The sequence below is a fragment of the Aythya marila genome (genome assembly GCF_965140915.1).
Source record: "Aythya marila genome assembly, chromosome: 2".
Lineage (NCBI taxonomy): Eukaryota > Metazoa > Chordata > Aves > Anseriformes > Anatidae > Aythya > Aythya marila.
In genome coordinates, this window is record NC_139043.1 from 33965066 (window position 1) to 33981669 (window position 16604).

General features: G+C 36.0%; 1 protein-coding gene across 8 annotated transcripts in view; it reads right to left on the reverse strand.

Annotated features, from left to right (window-relative positions):
• Nucleotides 1–16604, reverse strand: part of HYCC1 (hyccin PI4KA lipid kinase complex subunit 1) — a 42433-nt gene that overhangs the window by 10732 nt on the left and 15097 nt on the right. For all 8 annotated transcript variants that reach the window (XM_082752199.1, XM_082752203.1, XM_082752201.1 and 5 more), the window contains exons 2-10: nt 13065–13144; nt 10523–10624; nt 6567–6746; nt 4898–4978; nt 4373–4488; nt 3945–4040; nt 1874–1990; nt 990–1077; nt 366–525 (exon numbers count right to left, since the gene is read on the reverse strand). In XM_082752199.1, coding sequence (XP_082608325.1) covers nt 366–525; nt 990–1077; nt 1874–1990; nt 3945–4040; nt 4373–4488; nt 4898–4978; nt 6567–6746; nt 10523–10624; nt 13065–13115 — 991 coding nt within the window. In that variant the 5' untranslated portion in view covers nt 13116–13144. The remainder of the gene's footprint in view (nt 1–365; nt 526–989; nt 1078–1873; nt 1991–3944; nt 4041–4372; nt 4489–4897; nt 4979–6566; nt 6747–10522; nt 10625–13064; nt 13145–16604) is intronic.

Genomic DNA, 16604 nt, shown 5'->3' on the forward strand with positions numbered 1-16604 from the left:
AAAGTTGTTTGTTTGGAAAAAATAGGATTGGGAGAATATACTTTCTGAACTACAATAAGACCATTTACCAGTTTAAAAATATCCTAACTGCCACTTCCTTAGCAGCAGCAGCAGAACAGCACCAAAGTCCAACTATGACATGTTTCATGTAGTACACAGCCAATCTTAGCATTGCTCCAGACCCACTTTAAAAATATGATTAAGTTTGTTCCTAGGAAGAATCTCATTTCAAAAAGAACGGATGTATAGCGTCAGCTCACTGAGGACATCTTAATTAATAATGAAGATTTGCAAAGACGAAATCCACAATACTACTTTAAACAAGTGTAAAAAGTTAAGAATTCATTGTAAAATGTGTTTCTTACCATGCCTTTTCCATCTATGACCTCGGATAGACATACTAGTCACAGCATTTCTTGATATCCTGGATGAAGTAGGTGTAATTTCAACCTGAATGCACCTTGTGCCTTCTTTACTAGATTTCATGGCACCCTGAGGCAGTGAAGCTTTTATTGCATTAGCAACCTACAGCAAGGAAATATGCAGTTAAGTTCTTAACACAAAGATCAACATTTTAGAGAAGACTTCTATCACATGGTTCTTATTACTCCATGTAGATCACTGTGTACAATTCCAGTTTAAGGTCAAATAAGTATGCTAGCATTTTGCACAGGTTATAAAGAATGCTGGTTGCAATTACCTCTTAGAATTATTTTATATTTAACACTTGTCACTATTTAAAACAAAGTCTCCAATTTAAAGATGTGGCTGTTACTTAACATGAACCTCAGAGTACTTCTGCACTATCATTAAGCTTTCAAGACTTGGAAGTGTTCTACTGAAAATAGCTTATTCCCTAGGGAAGATGATAAAATAACCAAGCGCAGCCACATAGACCGCATGAGATTTAGGTTCCTGGCATAACATTCACTGGAAGGACTTATTAGGCTAATAATTCTACTCTAAAAATGTTGAAATATGTTACCTACCAACAGAGGTTCTGGATACAGTTCTAGCTGTGCTCTATACAAAATGTCATCCATAGCTTTACGAGCCAGATCCCATTCTCCATTATAACTGCAAAGGTAAATATATTCAGAATAATAAGCATCTGTATCAATGGATGAACCTTCTTGATCATGACCTTCAAGAATATAGTATTCCTTGAAGGTTCAATTCAGAGGAATTAACTGTGTTTATTAATTGTGGAATTAATTAACTGTGGAATTAATTGTGTTTATTACCAGTAAGTCTGCTACTTAGAGAAATTGTTCTGAATTATTATGTATGGAGACACTAGTTTTTTTCTCCATTAACCACCCTGAGCAGTTTAGAAGTGACATAACTAGTTATTGATCAGCCAGTCATGAAATATTTTGAAATTCAAACAGGATGGTTTTAATATTGCTCCATGTTTTTTGATTACTTCTGTGTTACTAGCCTCTGATTATTTCAATTAATACGAGAGCTTTATGCATCAACATGACTATCAAAAAGGTGGACAGCATTCAGCATTTCAGAGAAAGAATGGTAGAAGACTTTTTTGCTTAACTAGATTGATGTCAGAAGTAAGCATGTAGAAATTTGGACAGCAGACAAAATTTGGAAAAAGGTTTTTGGGCATTTTTTCACATCACCAGTTATAACTCCCAAGCGCTAGTCCAGTCCTCTTTCCCCATTATTACACAGGTACTATCATTTAACTAGTTGGTGAACTAGTTCTGCTCCTGAAGACTTCATTGTTACATCTACCCATTAGAAAATAAAATATTTCAAAGGTAGCTTGCCTAAGTGAATGTACAAATTAAGCTGTTATTTATTTTGTACACATATTAAAAAAAAAAAAAAAAAGCAAACAAACAAGAACACTTACAAGGCATAATAAATCCCTGTTAGCATCTGCACCATGAATTCAGATGAAACTGGAATCCTGCAGTTTACTCCCTTGTACTTTCTCACTTGTTGGCGAGGATATCCACAGACACAAATTCTAAAGAAATCATGCATTTTCATTAGTAGATAATGTAGAATACCTTTGTACAGAACACTACCAAGTCAAGTGTTTAGTAGATTTTTTAACTGCAAAAGACCCCAGAAAAGTGCTCATCAACAACAGTGTTCTGAAGCGGACTATTTCTTATTATGGAAGAAGGGTATGCCCTCTACTGGCAGAGTTCAAATCCTTCAAAGCAGAGATACTCCAGACAACGTTACATTTATACCATAGCTGAACATGGGAAAAAACAGCCATTAGAAGTCATTCTCAATTCAAAGCATTTACTGCAGAACAGAAAAAATAAACTAACAGTATTTAAAGAAATAGAGCAGCATAGAAACTATTAGAAACTATAAAAGACAGAAGCAAGTGTAATTCTATAAAATATCAAAGTTACACGCAGATTTTTCAAGCAGAGACCAGAAGCATCACGTGCATGAAACCAATCTAAAATCCAGTAGAAGTCAGCATTTGAATTAGTCACAGATCAGATCCAAATTCCACATCAGATTCTGTAGACAAAAGATTTTGAAAAACAAAGATATGGGGTGGTTAAATATTCAATTTATTGACTGCTACTGGACTTCTCGAACTACCTTTAATGACATTCATCAGTATTTTCTTCTTCATAGCACAGACATAGCACAAGTTTATTCTTAGAAACCTTCAATTCTTCAGCTTCAATACAGATTTAAGACCATGAGCTAGTTACTGACATTAATTAGGTTGAATAACCCACCCCAAAAAATCCCATCCATTCTCTTCCTCTTTATCCCCCAGTAGAGGTTACTATTATACAAGATGGGCAACACTTTAGTTCCAGATATTCCATAACTTCTATCAATGGTTTGGCTCAGAGATAATTTATCATACTTAACTGAAGTAATAAGCATATCAGTATTGTCTAAAGCCTGGAGGATGGAGGCAGGGAAAAACTAGCATCCAGTTTAAAGTAAAGAAAAGCTAGCCTACATAAAAAACATCTAACCAGGTCGTTTTTATGCCAGTAATATATATAATTATGCATTTATGAGATGCTACAGCATAGGGATATGTCAAGTACTTAGGGAGGAAAACAGTGAACTCACAGTAGCAACATAATCAGTTAACGATGACAATGATACAGAAAAGACCCTCTTAATACAGCCATTTCTTTAATGCCAGTATTGATCAGTTTCAAAAAGCCCTACTCTGTCCTGAGTTACCTCCTGTAAAAAGGCTAGAATGAAATCAGCAGAACTGCTTCACTGTATGTCTCAGTAAGATAATCTTCTTATGAAGACAGACTTAGTTGATTTCTGCATTTCTCTTGGGTTCTCTGGGTTAACATCAGTATTCTAATTTCCTTAATACAATGTCCACTTTGGAAATTCTAGAGAGAGAAATGTTCAATACCAGCACTTCCTCTTTGAATAAAGAAAGAGGAAAAATGGACACCAATAAAAGCTGAGGTTTTATTTTGTTTTTGAAGTAACAACAGATTTTGGAAATACCCCCAATATCTGTAAGAATAAGCATATTTCTAGTTTCAAGATCTACTATAACTTCAAAGAAGTTTCAGTTTGCACTACAGCTAAATATACTTAGTAAGCATGTAATGCAAAGTTTACCAAGATTTTAGAAGACCCTTCTGATTTTACTTAGTTAAAACACTTACAACTACTTTAATTAAAAAGAATTTCCTTGATTTGACTTCTTTCTCCATTTTACAGCACTGCATGTAAACCAGGTCATTGCTTCTCCCATCTCAACCCATAGTTAGATAAGAGTAACTTAAACACAAGTAATGCAGCAATAAATACTTACAAAAAAAAAAAAAAAAAGTCAAGTTTACAAGCAACTTTTGGTAGCCTGAAGATTTTTTTATTTTTTATTTTTTTAGAATTCAAACTTGTCGCATTTCAAGTTGGCAATGCCATTTCAAGTATAATTAGCCTACAGAAATTACCTTGAACAAATTTGACACAATGACTGAAGAGAAACTGCAGGCATGTAGCTTAAGGCAGCATTGTAGCAGAGCAGAAGGAAAGTTAACACTTCAAACCTGGAGTTTACAGGAAACAGAGAGTACGTTACCACTTTTACTTTGAAAAACAAAAAAAAACAAAAAAAAACAGGTTTGCACAGAAATTTGCAAGAGTTATTTGAACAAACTCAATGTAATTCAATAAAATCATTGACCAATGATTATCTTGGGTCTGCAAGTTTTTCCTCTTCATGTGGAAAAACTCCTAGTCTTTCTGCATCTATATTTATATTTAAAAAAACAAACACACAAAAAAAACCACAGCACACACCTCTATACCTTCTGAATATATGAAAAAAACTTAAGATTCATTACTGATTCTCAAGCAAAATCCTATTATACAATTTTACCTGTTCTGTGCTGTTAACATCTCCCTCTGAGGATGAGGTCCACTGTATACAACCCTGGATAAACCATGCTGGGATAAAGCTCCTTCAGTAAGAGCCATGGAGCCAATGCTGGAAGGCTAAAAGAAAAAAGATCATTCAAAATACATCCACCTGAAGCCTCGCTACAATGCAAGAAAAAACAGACAACAGGACAGCATCACCATATTTGTACATAAATTCCAACAGGCTTAAGATTATCTGTCTGCCTAGCTGCATTAGATTTAAGAATTTTTTTAATAGATAAGGTACAAGATTTCAGAACAGGTAAAAATATATTTGGAGCATTCATACTATGGAGTTATGACTACTAAAACTTGAAAAGGTCTCAGAGGCCAGTTAGTAGTAATCAGAAGACCAAAAAATATGTTACTACGTCATGCTAGGTCAAGTGTTAAAGATCATTTTCATTTTTATTCTTAAACAGGCACCAAAAATCATACTGCTTTTCACAATCAGTGACAAGTTTGTGTTGTAGGTGTTACTTACTTCATGATATACTGAAGGTTTGGATAAAGACGGAATCGTGAAACTCAGCACTTTGCTATGTCCCTCTTTATCAACTATCTCCTGAAAAAGTCAGAAGACACCAGTGGTTATACTGTACTACAGAAACCAGACATTCAAAAATGTTAAGTGCTGAAGTGGGGTGAGTGGACAAAGAAAACAAAATGAATGGTTATAAGAACAGAGAGTGGATACTATAACAATTCAAGTTACAGGCTATAAGTCATCTCTTTATTTACTTTCTATCACAGAACATTTGTCTTGCTTCTGAATACTATTCAAATGACTTATCAAAGGGCACGTGCTATGATAGGCCACCTTAAAAACTTAATCTGGAAAGCTCAGTAAGTTTAAAGCATGGTGTTGTTTTTTTGTTTGTTTGTTGTTGTTTTTGTTTGTTTGTTTGTTTTTGTTTGGTTGGTTGTTTTTTTGGTTGCTTTGTTTGTTTGCTTTGGGGGGGGAGACAGATGTTTAATTACACACTATTTCCTAGTTGTGAAGGTTAACAATTATGTTTGGAAAACTACTTACCCATCAAATAATGACTCTACAAGTCATTTTGGAAACATCATACTTCTAAAAGGATTGCAGCCTCATATGGCTTGACATAGTAGCAGACATCAAAATATTTGCAAAAGCTCAACCTTGATACTTATTTACAAAGATAGTTAAAATATGCCACCTAGGAAAACAGAAATAGATGCAAAGATCTTTGAGAAGATACCACTATGGCAGTATCTTCGAAGGTGTGTTGCAAACTTCTCACTCCTGTTAATTAGCATAAGACTAATAGGTAATGCAAAAAAAAAGGTGCCCACATATTACAGAAGAGCACCGAAGTACTCTCAGTCAAAAACTTCAGAAATAACTTCTGAAGCAGATCTGACCAAAACCACACAATAAAATTAATGTGTTTTTTTGTTTGTTTGTTTGTTTTATCATAGAAACAAATTTCACATATCCAAAGGTAGAAATTAGAGAGGAGCTTCAGTAAAATCTCTAACACAGACCAAATGCATTTTGCCCTTAACAACTAACGTACGGTGCTCTTAAAGGTTCCCCCATAAATTTGTTTTTCATTGGACTATTTTAACATCAAACAATAACTCTTCATGGAGAATATAAAAAAAGATGTCAAGGTTATTACAGAAATGAAAGATGACCTTTATGTTCTCAGAACTGAACAAACTGTTCAACAATCAAGTCCTAAGAATTTGTTGAAAGTGACTTTTTTGTAATCTCTATTCAAGACAGTTAGAATACCACAGAAAATACGTGCATCCACTTCAAAAGCAGTGCCTCTAAAAGCTCTCAAGCAGAACATAAAGTTTAATCACTGTACCAAGAATTAATGAAAACAAAGTAAATAAATAACAAGGAATTCTTTGGCTCCTTCAGCCATTAGAGTTCATCACACTTTCCAAAAAACACAAAAAGAGCAGAAATAAATATTCACCAAGATAAAAGAATCTAAGTTCATGTTGGTGATTTCAGACTGGGACATCAATTTGAAGAGACAAATTTGAAATAATCACTTATTTTCAGTTCTGAAACAAAACTGTTTCTTATTCCCCGTTAAGTACTCCGTAGTATCCTCCCTCAAAAGCACACTAATATTTTTAGGCCTGAAAAAATATGTGTAAATACAAACCAAGTTGTAAACTCCTAGGAGAAGGGCCTCTATGCATCCACTGCTCTGCAGATCTCTGCTGGCTGAGACAGCAAGGTAGCACCACATCAGTTCCGGTAGAAACTGCAGCGTGAATCGCAGCAATTGTTCTTCACCGCTGCGATAGAACTCGAAGAGCTGATGGCAGACTGGCTCCAGAAGCTGAAGTAATAATTAGGTTACAATTGTTAATGAGTAAAACATCATAGAAAACGCAAATTCATGTGGAAAGAAACTGATCAGTCCTTTGGTCAAAACTCTAAGGTGATAAATGTTAGGCTGTAGCTGTCAGTGAGTGACCAGAGCAGGAGGTGCCCAAGTCACTTTGCACACTTTCTGTCTCTGACACTTTCAGATGATAGAAGTAGTCTTCCATCCCCTCAGAAGTAGTAGTTCCAACAGCTCCTTTCTTTCATTTTTAGCCCACTTCCTCTAGCCTCACAGGCATAAACAGAGGGTACTCATTATCACTGCATCTCATACCATAACCTCAATACAGATGATATACATGAAGAGTACCTGAACAAAACATCTTGCTGTTCTAGAGCTCTCACAGTGTACACACAAAATGCTGAAAGATTTTACTCTGCAAGTGAGAAAAGCTGTAAGACATTCATGCATAAAGTATTGCAACAACCTAGTACACTGCACTTTCAATCTTTCCACTCTCGTTAAACTCTTCCAGAAACTTCAATGTATAGGTCTGGAACAGAACTAGGAAGCCTCAAGAGTAATTTTCTCTTTTTCCCTTTTTTTTTTTTTGTTTTTAAACAAGATTGGTTAAGCCGACAAGAAATTGGTTAAGCTTCCAGAAATTGAAGTAATAGATTGAACTGGAAGTAGTACACTGAGCAAGAACAGTTAAATATTTGAAGTAATTAAGCGATCAACTTATGCTGCTTTTCCAAATGTAATGCTCATTCTTCTGCTATGACCTACCTCTGCTAGAGAACAAAACATAGTGTGAACCATGCGTCCCTGTATGGAGGTTACACTTTGGTCATGACAGTAAGAGATTTCCTAAATCAACTGGTAAACATTGTCTACACTTGCAGGCACTTTTAAAAGCTAGCTGAACTGGATACTGAAACTTCAAACAAGCAAAAAAAAATGAAAAGCACGATCTCAGAAATTCTTTTTGACTGCAAACACAGCAAATTGCAGACAAAAATTTGGAACTGTTAGAGGATTTCTTCCTTACATTCCTCAAAACGTCGCTAAAAAGGGGTCAGGAAGAGAGGGGGCAAAAAAGGATGTTTAGTTAAATATTCTAAGTCATGCATTTGCAAACAATAAATAGGAGGACATTGTCATCTGAGGTACTACTCTTAGAAAAAGAATCATGATAGTCAGTGGATTTGCATTAAAAAACTTTACAAAATGAAATCTGAGATTCCTGCTATTTAGAATTCATTTCATCAACCGCAGCTCTAGTATATAAAAAAAGCATTACAAGAAATGTGACATTCTCCAATTGCAAATCTCTAAGACAGGATTCAAATGCAACATACCTAAAGGATTAGTTTTGCTGCCTTGGTTCCTTACCTCCAAGATTTAACATCTTAATGGTTCATCTACATGACTCCCAGAAATAGACTCTAAGTTTATTTCAAGGCCAGGAATGTCAAAGATCGTAATAAATTGAAACATGTGACTCAAAGTCCCCTAAAGTTTCAACCTGAATATGATGGAATCCAAACCAAAGAGTATTTTAGAGACTGCACTAAGAAAAAGATACTGTAATAATAGAATTGCCACTGCACTTCAGTTCAGAAAGCAAAGTATTATGCAATACCTTAATGAAAATCCTTAAGAACTGGGATATAAATACGTACTTTATTGCTAGTAACATGCATATAATGTTTTGCATTTGATTTATTAATTTCGTTCAAAAAATTTTGAAAACCTACAGAGAAGACAAAAAAGCATATCAAGCTAAACTACCAGTTAGTTTTCAAAGCAGACTATCAAAGATACTTCTAGAAAACTTTATCAGCAGAAGTGTTTTACATCTTCAGCTTGCATATTTCACACAATTTGCATGCTTCTTTTAATGAAATACCAGTTCAGAGTGATGTGCTTGAACTTTAGAAGGCACAAAAATAGCTATGACAGGTATCCATGTTCATATCATTATCTCAGTTGAGACAGCTTTATATCAGCACTTTTAAATGCGTAATCAGTACAAAAACAGATTTTCCTCCTTAAAATGCCACCACATGCTTAAACCTAGTATCAAAACACACTGATGAGTTGTTGCTGCTTCAAGATAATGTTTTATACTAAACCAGTTCTAAAGGGTATGAAAACTAGAATGATTTTTTTTTCATGCTGGAACACAAGAATGTTCAAGCAATTTTATCCTTCCTTCTTCAGTGCTGCAACCAGACACGTTGGGCACTTCAAACACTTTCTATTTCCTGATGTAAAGACCTGAATGTCTATTATCAGCAGCAATAGTGCTTTAGGTACAAGGCAAAAAAAATCCAGAATTTGTGAAGAAATAAACCTCTTCAGAAAGAGAAAAAAGAATTGCCATTGGACTTTTGAGTATCTGCTCAATTAAGAGTCCTTTAAACTTTAACATCTACTGAAGACTCTCCTTTTATTGAATTACAATTTCCCCTACTGATAAAGCCATTATTAACTTTCCAGAAAGTGCCGGATAGCTGGAGAATTGTACAAATAAAGATTTTAGGAGTGTTCTCTCAAGTCAGAACATGTACATGTCAGCACTGGCTTTCCATTTCAAGTTTCACTACCAGGAAAATCTTCAACACCTTGCCCCTGGAATTATCCCAACAATCTTTTTGAGCAGAATTTTCACAGCCTTGGCGACCCTGCTGCATGCATACAATGGCAAACCTGGTGATAGCCAGTAGTAGTAATAAATCAAAGAACACATGAAAAGTATCAACAGGGAGACTCATCAAATTAAGTTGCATGTTAATACACACTTTGAAGACCAGCAAGCTTGACTCAGTATTTGGAATGACTCAGAATGCCCTCCTGAGCAGCAAAGAAAAGTCAAGTGAGATGTTTTCTCTGTTGTACAACCTGGATTTCTCAATCAGCATACTCTCTAAAAATGTACCTATACCAGGAAGTCTCTTACCCTCTGCCCACTATTGGCATCATCTCAAACTTTGGAGAGGTGCATTATGCTGGGTCTTTCCAGAACAGGAATTAAGGACTCAGTGCAGTTTTAAAATACACAAAGGTATGTTGGATAGTAGGAAGCGAGACAATACAATTACCAGGACACAGCTAGCACCAGCTCAGCATGTTTTGATCTCACTTAGGCACTGCAAAATAAGTGCAGGCACAGTATATGAACCATTCCTTACACAGATACAGAGCAAACCTGCCCCTTTCCACCCCAAAATTTTTTAGGAATTGGCAGATTGTTGTTTTAAATGCTTGTAAATATATGTATTTATACAGTGGACGTACATTTGCCGAAGTGATGGCAAAAAAGCTGTAAGACACAAGCAATTACATAAAAGGAATGCAAACCTATCTAACATTGGTCTCTTGGCTTATAAAAGACAAGCTTCTGATAGCTTGATAGCTATAGATTCACACTCAAATTATTTTGAAATGCAAAAATAATTCAGTCAGTCTCAAACATCTTTTCAATTCCTAAATTTATTTCTCAGTTCTATACACAGGTCCTGACCACCCTGAGTATGATCCACAAGCTTAGTTATGATCAGCAGTTTACAAAACTTAGGAATTGTTTCCATGGTATTATGTCATTGCTAAGAACATGTCTCAATAACATTAAAAGGAAAACATATTGATGAAGACTCTTCATGAAGTTCACATAGTGAGAATTAACTATTTCACACAGTTAGAACATAGTTAACCATCATGCAATATTTACTTTGCTGGCATTCTACGAAACACTTCGTGTGAGCAAGACCTGATATACTCACTTCACTCTGTGGCTCCTGAATTACTTTGTAAAGAGATGAAATCAGAGCAGTCTTGTCTTTCAAGTTTGTCGCATAGCTGGATATGGATGCTTCTGGCAGGGTCTGCAAAAAAAAAAAAAAAGTATATTATAACTACTAGAAAAAAAGCAATTTTTATCATTAAAATGTAACAGCTATTTCAACAATTTTCCATTACAAGTTACTATTCATCAGAGTTTACAGTAAACTAGATTCTGTTTCATAAGGAAATCCAAACAATAGAAAACATCATTTTTTCATGACAGCAGAGTTGCCAGAAGACACCACGTTTTTTCATTTTGCAGACAGTTTCATTGAGAAACTAATGACATCGGAATGGAAATAGATAAAAAATGAGAGTTTCAGAAGTGCAATGTCATTGAAAATACATAATATACTGATGAAGCCAGGAAAAAAAAATATCACAATTCACTTCCCACTCTTTTTGCTAGTGTCACTGACAACACATACCCACTATGAAATTTAAATACTGGGAAACTTTGCAGTTTGCAGACCCACACTTTATGACAGTACACAGACAGTGAATTAATATTACAGGATACATTACTACCTGAAAGAACACAAATTCAGGTTGGCAAGAATAGCTCTTCTTTAACATAAGCAGGATTTCTGGTAGCAGAGACTCAAAGTCTAATCTCTTTAACAACTCTCTGGAAGCTGTACATTTAAACTTACTATTCATAGCTCTTACTTCACTGCAGTCTTTCAGAGGAGATTGTACTCCATTACACAGATAGGAAAACAAAAAGTGATTCCTAGAGTATGTAAGCAGATCAGGAAAAAATAAAACCTATGGTAAAGTAAGTCCCTGTCCATACTCGCATCAACCGGACCACAACGCATGTCTCATCCCAAACACTACAAATATCAGGAGAAACAAAGAATGGAACAGAAGGCCAGTATCAAAGTTTGGAAAGAAATCCAGCAGGCTACCAGAATTTTCACAAATGACAACTAACAGAATTTCTGGGGTTTAGGTTTTTTATGCATAACTTTCAATTCTGGTGTATAAAAACTTTCAGTTATTCAGTAACAAGACCATTGAACAGAATGCTGAGGACTCACGAGACATTTCAACAGTAGCTTGACACAACCAAAAAGTTCCTGAGACAAACGCTAAGAGAGAAATAAGGTTGGTCTATAATCTACATGGATCCATAACAAAGGTACATTTTCCCCTACAGCTACACAACATACTTAGTGTCTTCAGTATCAGTATCTTACAGATATACACATAGCACTTGAATCTTCCAGTCAAGGTGTTTCAAGAACACAGTTTGACCATGATCACAAGGGTTTAGGTATGCTAGGGTTACAATCTTAAGCTTTTATTTTTATCAATGAAGTTTTCAAAGGTATTCAATCAATGTTAAACTTTTTGGGTGTTTGCAGGACAGCGTCCTAACATTAAGGCTGAGAGTACAACTTAATAAAACAGTGCTGTATGGCTCATCCTCTTTTAAAGGTTGGGGCCATTGACTGTGCCCCCAAAAAATTTACCACATTTCAAGACAGAAAATAGTGAATTCAGAAGGGTGTCAGAGAGATGGCGTTTTAATTTGCAACATGTCTTCAAACCACATAAGCAACATTTACATGCTGATATCAAGTTTCTTCCTAAGTAACAGAAGATTGTGGCTTCATAACAACAGAAAATAAAGCAGCTCTGGCTTCCTTGGAGCCAGCTTATCTATCTGCATTTGCAGTTACCAGATAGTGGCCCAATCAAGTTATGCATGAGGAAGTAGTAAAACAATAGTTCCTTTCTTCAAAGTTGTCTTTATTGTTGCTAGAGCAAAAACTCTATAAATAATCAACAATGAAATAAATAAATCAATCAATAAAATACTCATGTACCCAAGTGTTTTTCCCATGGCAAAGGTAGGCAGAGATGACAGGTGATGCCTGCTCTCTGCTTTGAGATATTCTCTTCCATAGGTTTTGCCCCACTTAGAGCCAGACCTGATCTAACATACTGACAGTGTGACAGCAGAGGAATGCAACCTGCACGGAATAGACCTGGATATCTGATCGTAAATGAGTTCTTTGAATGGAAAAAATTACAGTGATCAAAACTACAGGAGGTACCAGTAGTGCAGCAAGTTCAACAAATGAACAGCAACTATCACACTATTGAATTTGTAATGATAAAACTTAAAGAAGGCACTCCAGAGACAATAGGTGTTAATTACTCCATACAGTCCATAAAAAGGTAAACCACACAGGAAAAAAATTGGTTTGGGGTACAACTTTATAGCTTGTAGTTCTTAATTTTTTCCACAGCTCACAATTATTTTCACTGCTCTGTATCAGGAAGTATGTCATCCCAAAAAAGGACAAGGGAAAAAAAAAATCTTTCCAACAGACGTTTGTATACATCAGATTACCTAAGCAAAATCCAAGGTTAGTGGGTGTCTTTATTTTCTGCAGCAATCAGGCACTGGTGCATACTGCTCCAGCAGCAGTTCAGATACTAGTGGCTAAATATCTTACAGTGTATTACCTTGAACTCTGATAACCACTCCTCCACAATCCCAGTATCCACAGCTAACATCTTCCAGCATCCGTTCCAAAACCTTCAGCCTGAAAGAGCAAGCAAACAGTTTGTAAAAAACCATGCAGTTGCTGCATTAAACAGATGATGAAAATTAAGTTCCTGGGAATATTTAAAGCATCTTACCATGCTTTTACTCATTAACATTTCACATGCTGACATTATTTTGAACTTTCATTCTACCTCACTTGCGCAAGCTGCTGGAAGCATTAAGCATGGGAGCCTTCGCATACAGCAGTTTAATAAATTCCAAATATGTATTGCGTGGGAAGCTCAGTAAGTCAAAGATTTGCAGAACTGGCATTTTGAAAACAGAAAATATTACCTTCTCATTTCTATTTATTTTTCAGCTTACAGAATTCAAGAGAAAACTGTACCAACTCACTGAAGAGAAACGACTATTTAGTTTTTTCCTTGACAACTGCTATTCCTAACCTGGAAAAGGACACTGAAAGACTAATGGAGAACTTTCAATCCTCCCCCTCACCACAGCTGCAAGACAATGAGTCTGCAGCCTCAGCATGTAGCCTGAGATGGACTCCCCTCCCTAACTTCCCACACAGGCTCAGACAGAGCAAGATCAGTGGTACTGGGACAAACGCAAAAGATGCAGAACGGCCTTGGAAACTCACTTCTGATTTCCCTGAAGCTTTTAGGAAACATTTTAAAACAGCTGTTCTTTGAAATGGCTTATTCTGAAACTAAGAGCAACATACCACTAAGATACAAAACTGTTAAAGTTAAGAGCATGCTGTGGAGTATATCCCAGGCATGTGAAAACTGTCCTACATTAACTTACAACTTTGTGGTCATGGATTTCACACAACAACAAATACTCATCTGATGAAATAATTAACACTTACTTGAAATGTTTGGTCATGATACACGTTATCAAGCTTCCCTTCGCTAGTTTAAAAATAGTCACAGAGTTCTGCTACCCAAGTATGGGCTTCTTTGAGAAATGACAAACAGGGAAAAGAGGGAAGTGAAGAATTGCCTCATATAACACAGATGCAAATTTTTGCTCTGAAATCCAGATTGCAGTGGAATTTTAGAAAGCCTAAATAAAAGGAGAAGAACCAGGCATGATAATGGTGAGAGCTCACTGTAAGCCCTCCAAAGCAAGGGAAAAAATTACTTAAGAGAGGCTTTACTTAAAGAGAAAGCCACTGAAATCTTTCAAGGTATAGTAAGTACATGGTTTGCAGCAATAACTACACAGATCTGCACTGCAAAAGTAACGAAACTGAACAGGCTGTCTGGCAACTTCTTGCATCGTGTTCATAAAAAATAATGGCATAAGCAGGCAGAGATTTTCCTTTTAAGAGAAAAGAGGCTTCAAGTTCTCCCAAGACTTAAGGCAAGTTCTCATGTCCACTTGTTACAAAGGCAAAGGAGTTCAGGAGGGCTGGCAGCTTGTTCAAGAAAGAATCGTGAAAAACAAGCCCAGATTATGCCAAAGGAAAGGGCAGGGAAGGGGAGGGGATCAGATGATCAGCCTAATCATGAGTTGAAGTCAGGAGCTCGTAATGATCTGAAATTCAATAAAGAGGCACACTGAAAACCAGATCCATTTTAAATTACTGCGAAATACAAAATAGCTGTGGTCTATATGGACATGCATTAGAAAGGTCAAAACAGAAACATGAAAACACTAAGAACACACAATTCTTGTATCCCCTTGCTCAGAGGGAAAACTTTTCTGGAAGAAAATATAACAAAGGCTCGTTTCTGGTTTTGGAATTGGTCAGGTTTTATTTGGTTTTGTTTTTAAATGACTACTGAAAAAAAGTCCATTGCAGTTAGATTACAGACATGGCTAGCATAATTAAAGAATAAGAACTCACAGCATTATTGAGAAAGAATTTAGCCTGTTAAATAAATTATCTGATCAGATGAAAACTAAAATCCTTGGGAAACCAGCTACTGAATTCTCCTCTTGCAGGTCCAGAAAGATATGGAAGACTGTGCAAAAAGTAGAAGGACAGTGCTTTCCAGTAATGAAAGTGGAACAAGGGCTAAGGAAGTATAAAACACACAGGATTAGATTTAATTTCTGGAGAAAACAGCAGTGGTAGCTGTAAAAACCTAGCAGCAGCAGCAGCAGGTCCATTAAAATGCCACTCCTGGCAGGTGGAGGGTTGCAGCACTTCCATTAGAAGGACCAGCTTAGATGATCTCTAAAGGTAAATTAATGAAGATACAGATTAGCAGCCTCTAGATGAATTAGCTTTTGTGTCAAACCCTGATGTGAAAGGGAGGCTTTCAAACAACTCTGTGTGCTAACAAACACAAAGGCAGATCCTTCTGCAAATACTAAAGCAACAAATTCATCATTCTCTACAAAATCACAAGATCTGCTAGCCCTACTTTCATTCCTATGAATGTGGACAAAGGCTTCTGCAACGTCTTATGCTTCAGTAGGATTGACAACAGCAACCCTTACTGAGCCCCCTTAATAGCATAAATGCTTGTTCATATTGACTCCTGTATCAAGGAGCCCTGGATACTTCAGTTCACAGCTGACACCAAATTCGTCAAACACGTGCATTATTACTTTTTTTTACCTATTTCTGAAAATAACAGTTGATAGATCAATAGATTAAAGACTTCCAGAGAACACAGGATTTATTTGACCACTGAAACAATACAAACATCCTTGGCTGGCACTATCCTTTGGACCAAGAACAATACTTCAAGACTTAACGACTGTATTTGATGACAATTCTTTTTTTGGCACACGAGACAGTGCTAAAGTATGAATATTGAAATGAAAAGCTGAATTAAAAGAAAAAGGAAACATTTTTGCTGATGGGGTCTTTGATTTTTTCAGTCATGAAAACATCCCATTGAGATTTAAGGCAGCCGTGATCCACAAGAGACGCAGACTGCTCTTATTTTACCTTCATGCATTACAAGAAAAACCATACGCCCTTCTGAATACCTGGTTTAAACTTAAACACATCCACAGCAATACACATGTAAGTGTCATAAGTAAAAAACCTGATTTTGAAGACATAGATCATCTGTAATAATTTTCTCTGCATTTAAGAAGCTTCATTTCCACCCATCAGGCATGGGGGGCAGGGGTTCTTATAACAGGCAGATAACCTAATGGTCAGGATTGCTGCATTTTTTGCTGGATAGATCATGCTGCACTGCAACAATGTATGCATAGATTTGGCAAACCCTTCTGAGACTGTTCTAAAAGAAGTATTAAAAAATTTCTGTTAACAATGCATTTCTTTTTTCCTGAAGTTTACAAAAAGAAATCAACCCTAAAACTGTTTTTTTTTTTTTTAAAAAGACACCACAAAGTGGACCAAAATAGGGGCTAAGTTCTTGCATCTGTTAACCTTTTGTCCATCAAATTCCAAGAAGATTTAGAAAAATGTATCCCTTAAATATAGCTCTAGTTGAGTAGATTCAACTGCAACACAGTAAAGCATGAGATGCCCCAGTCACTAACGAATTAAAGCAACAAAAGTA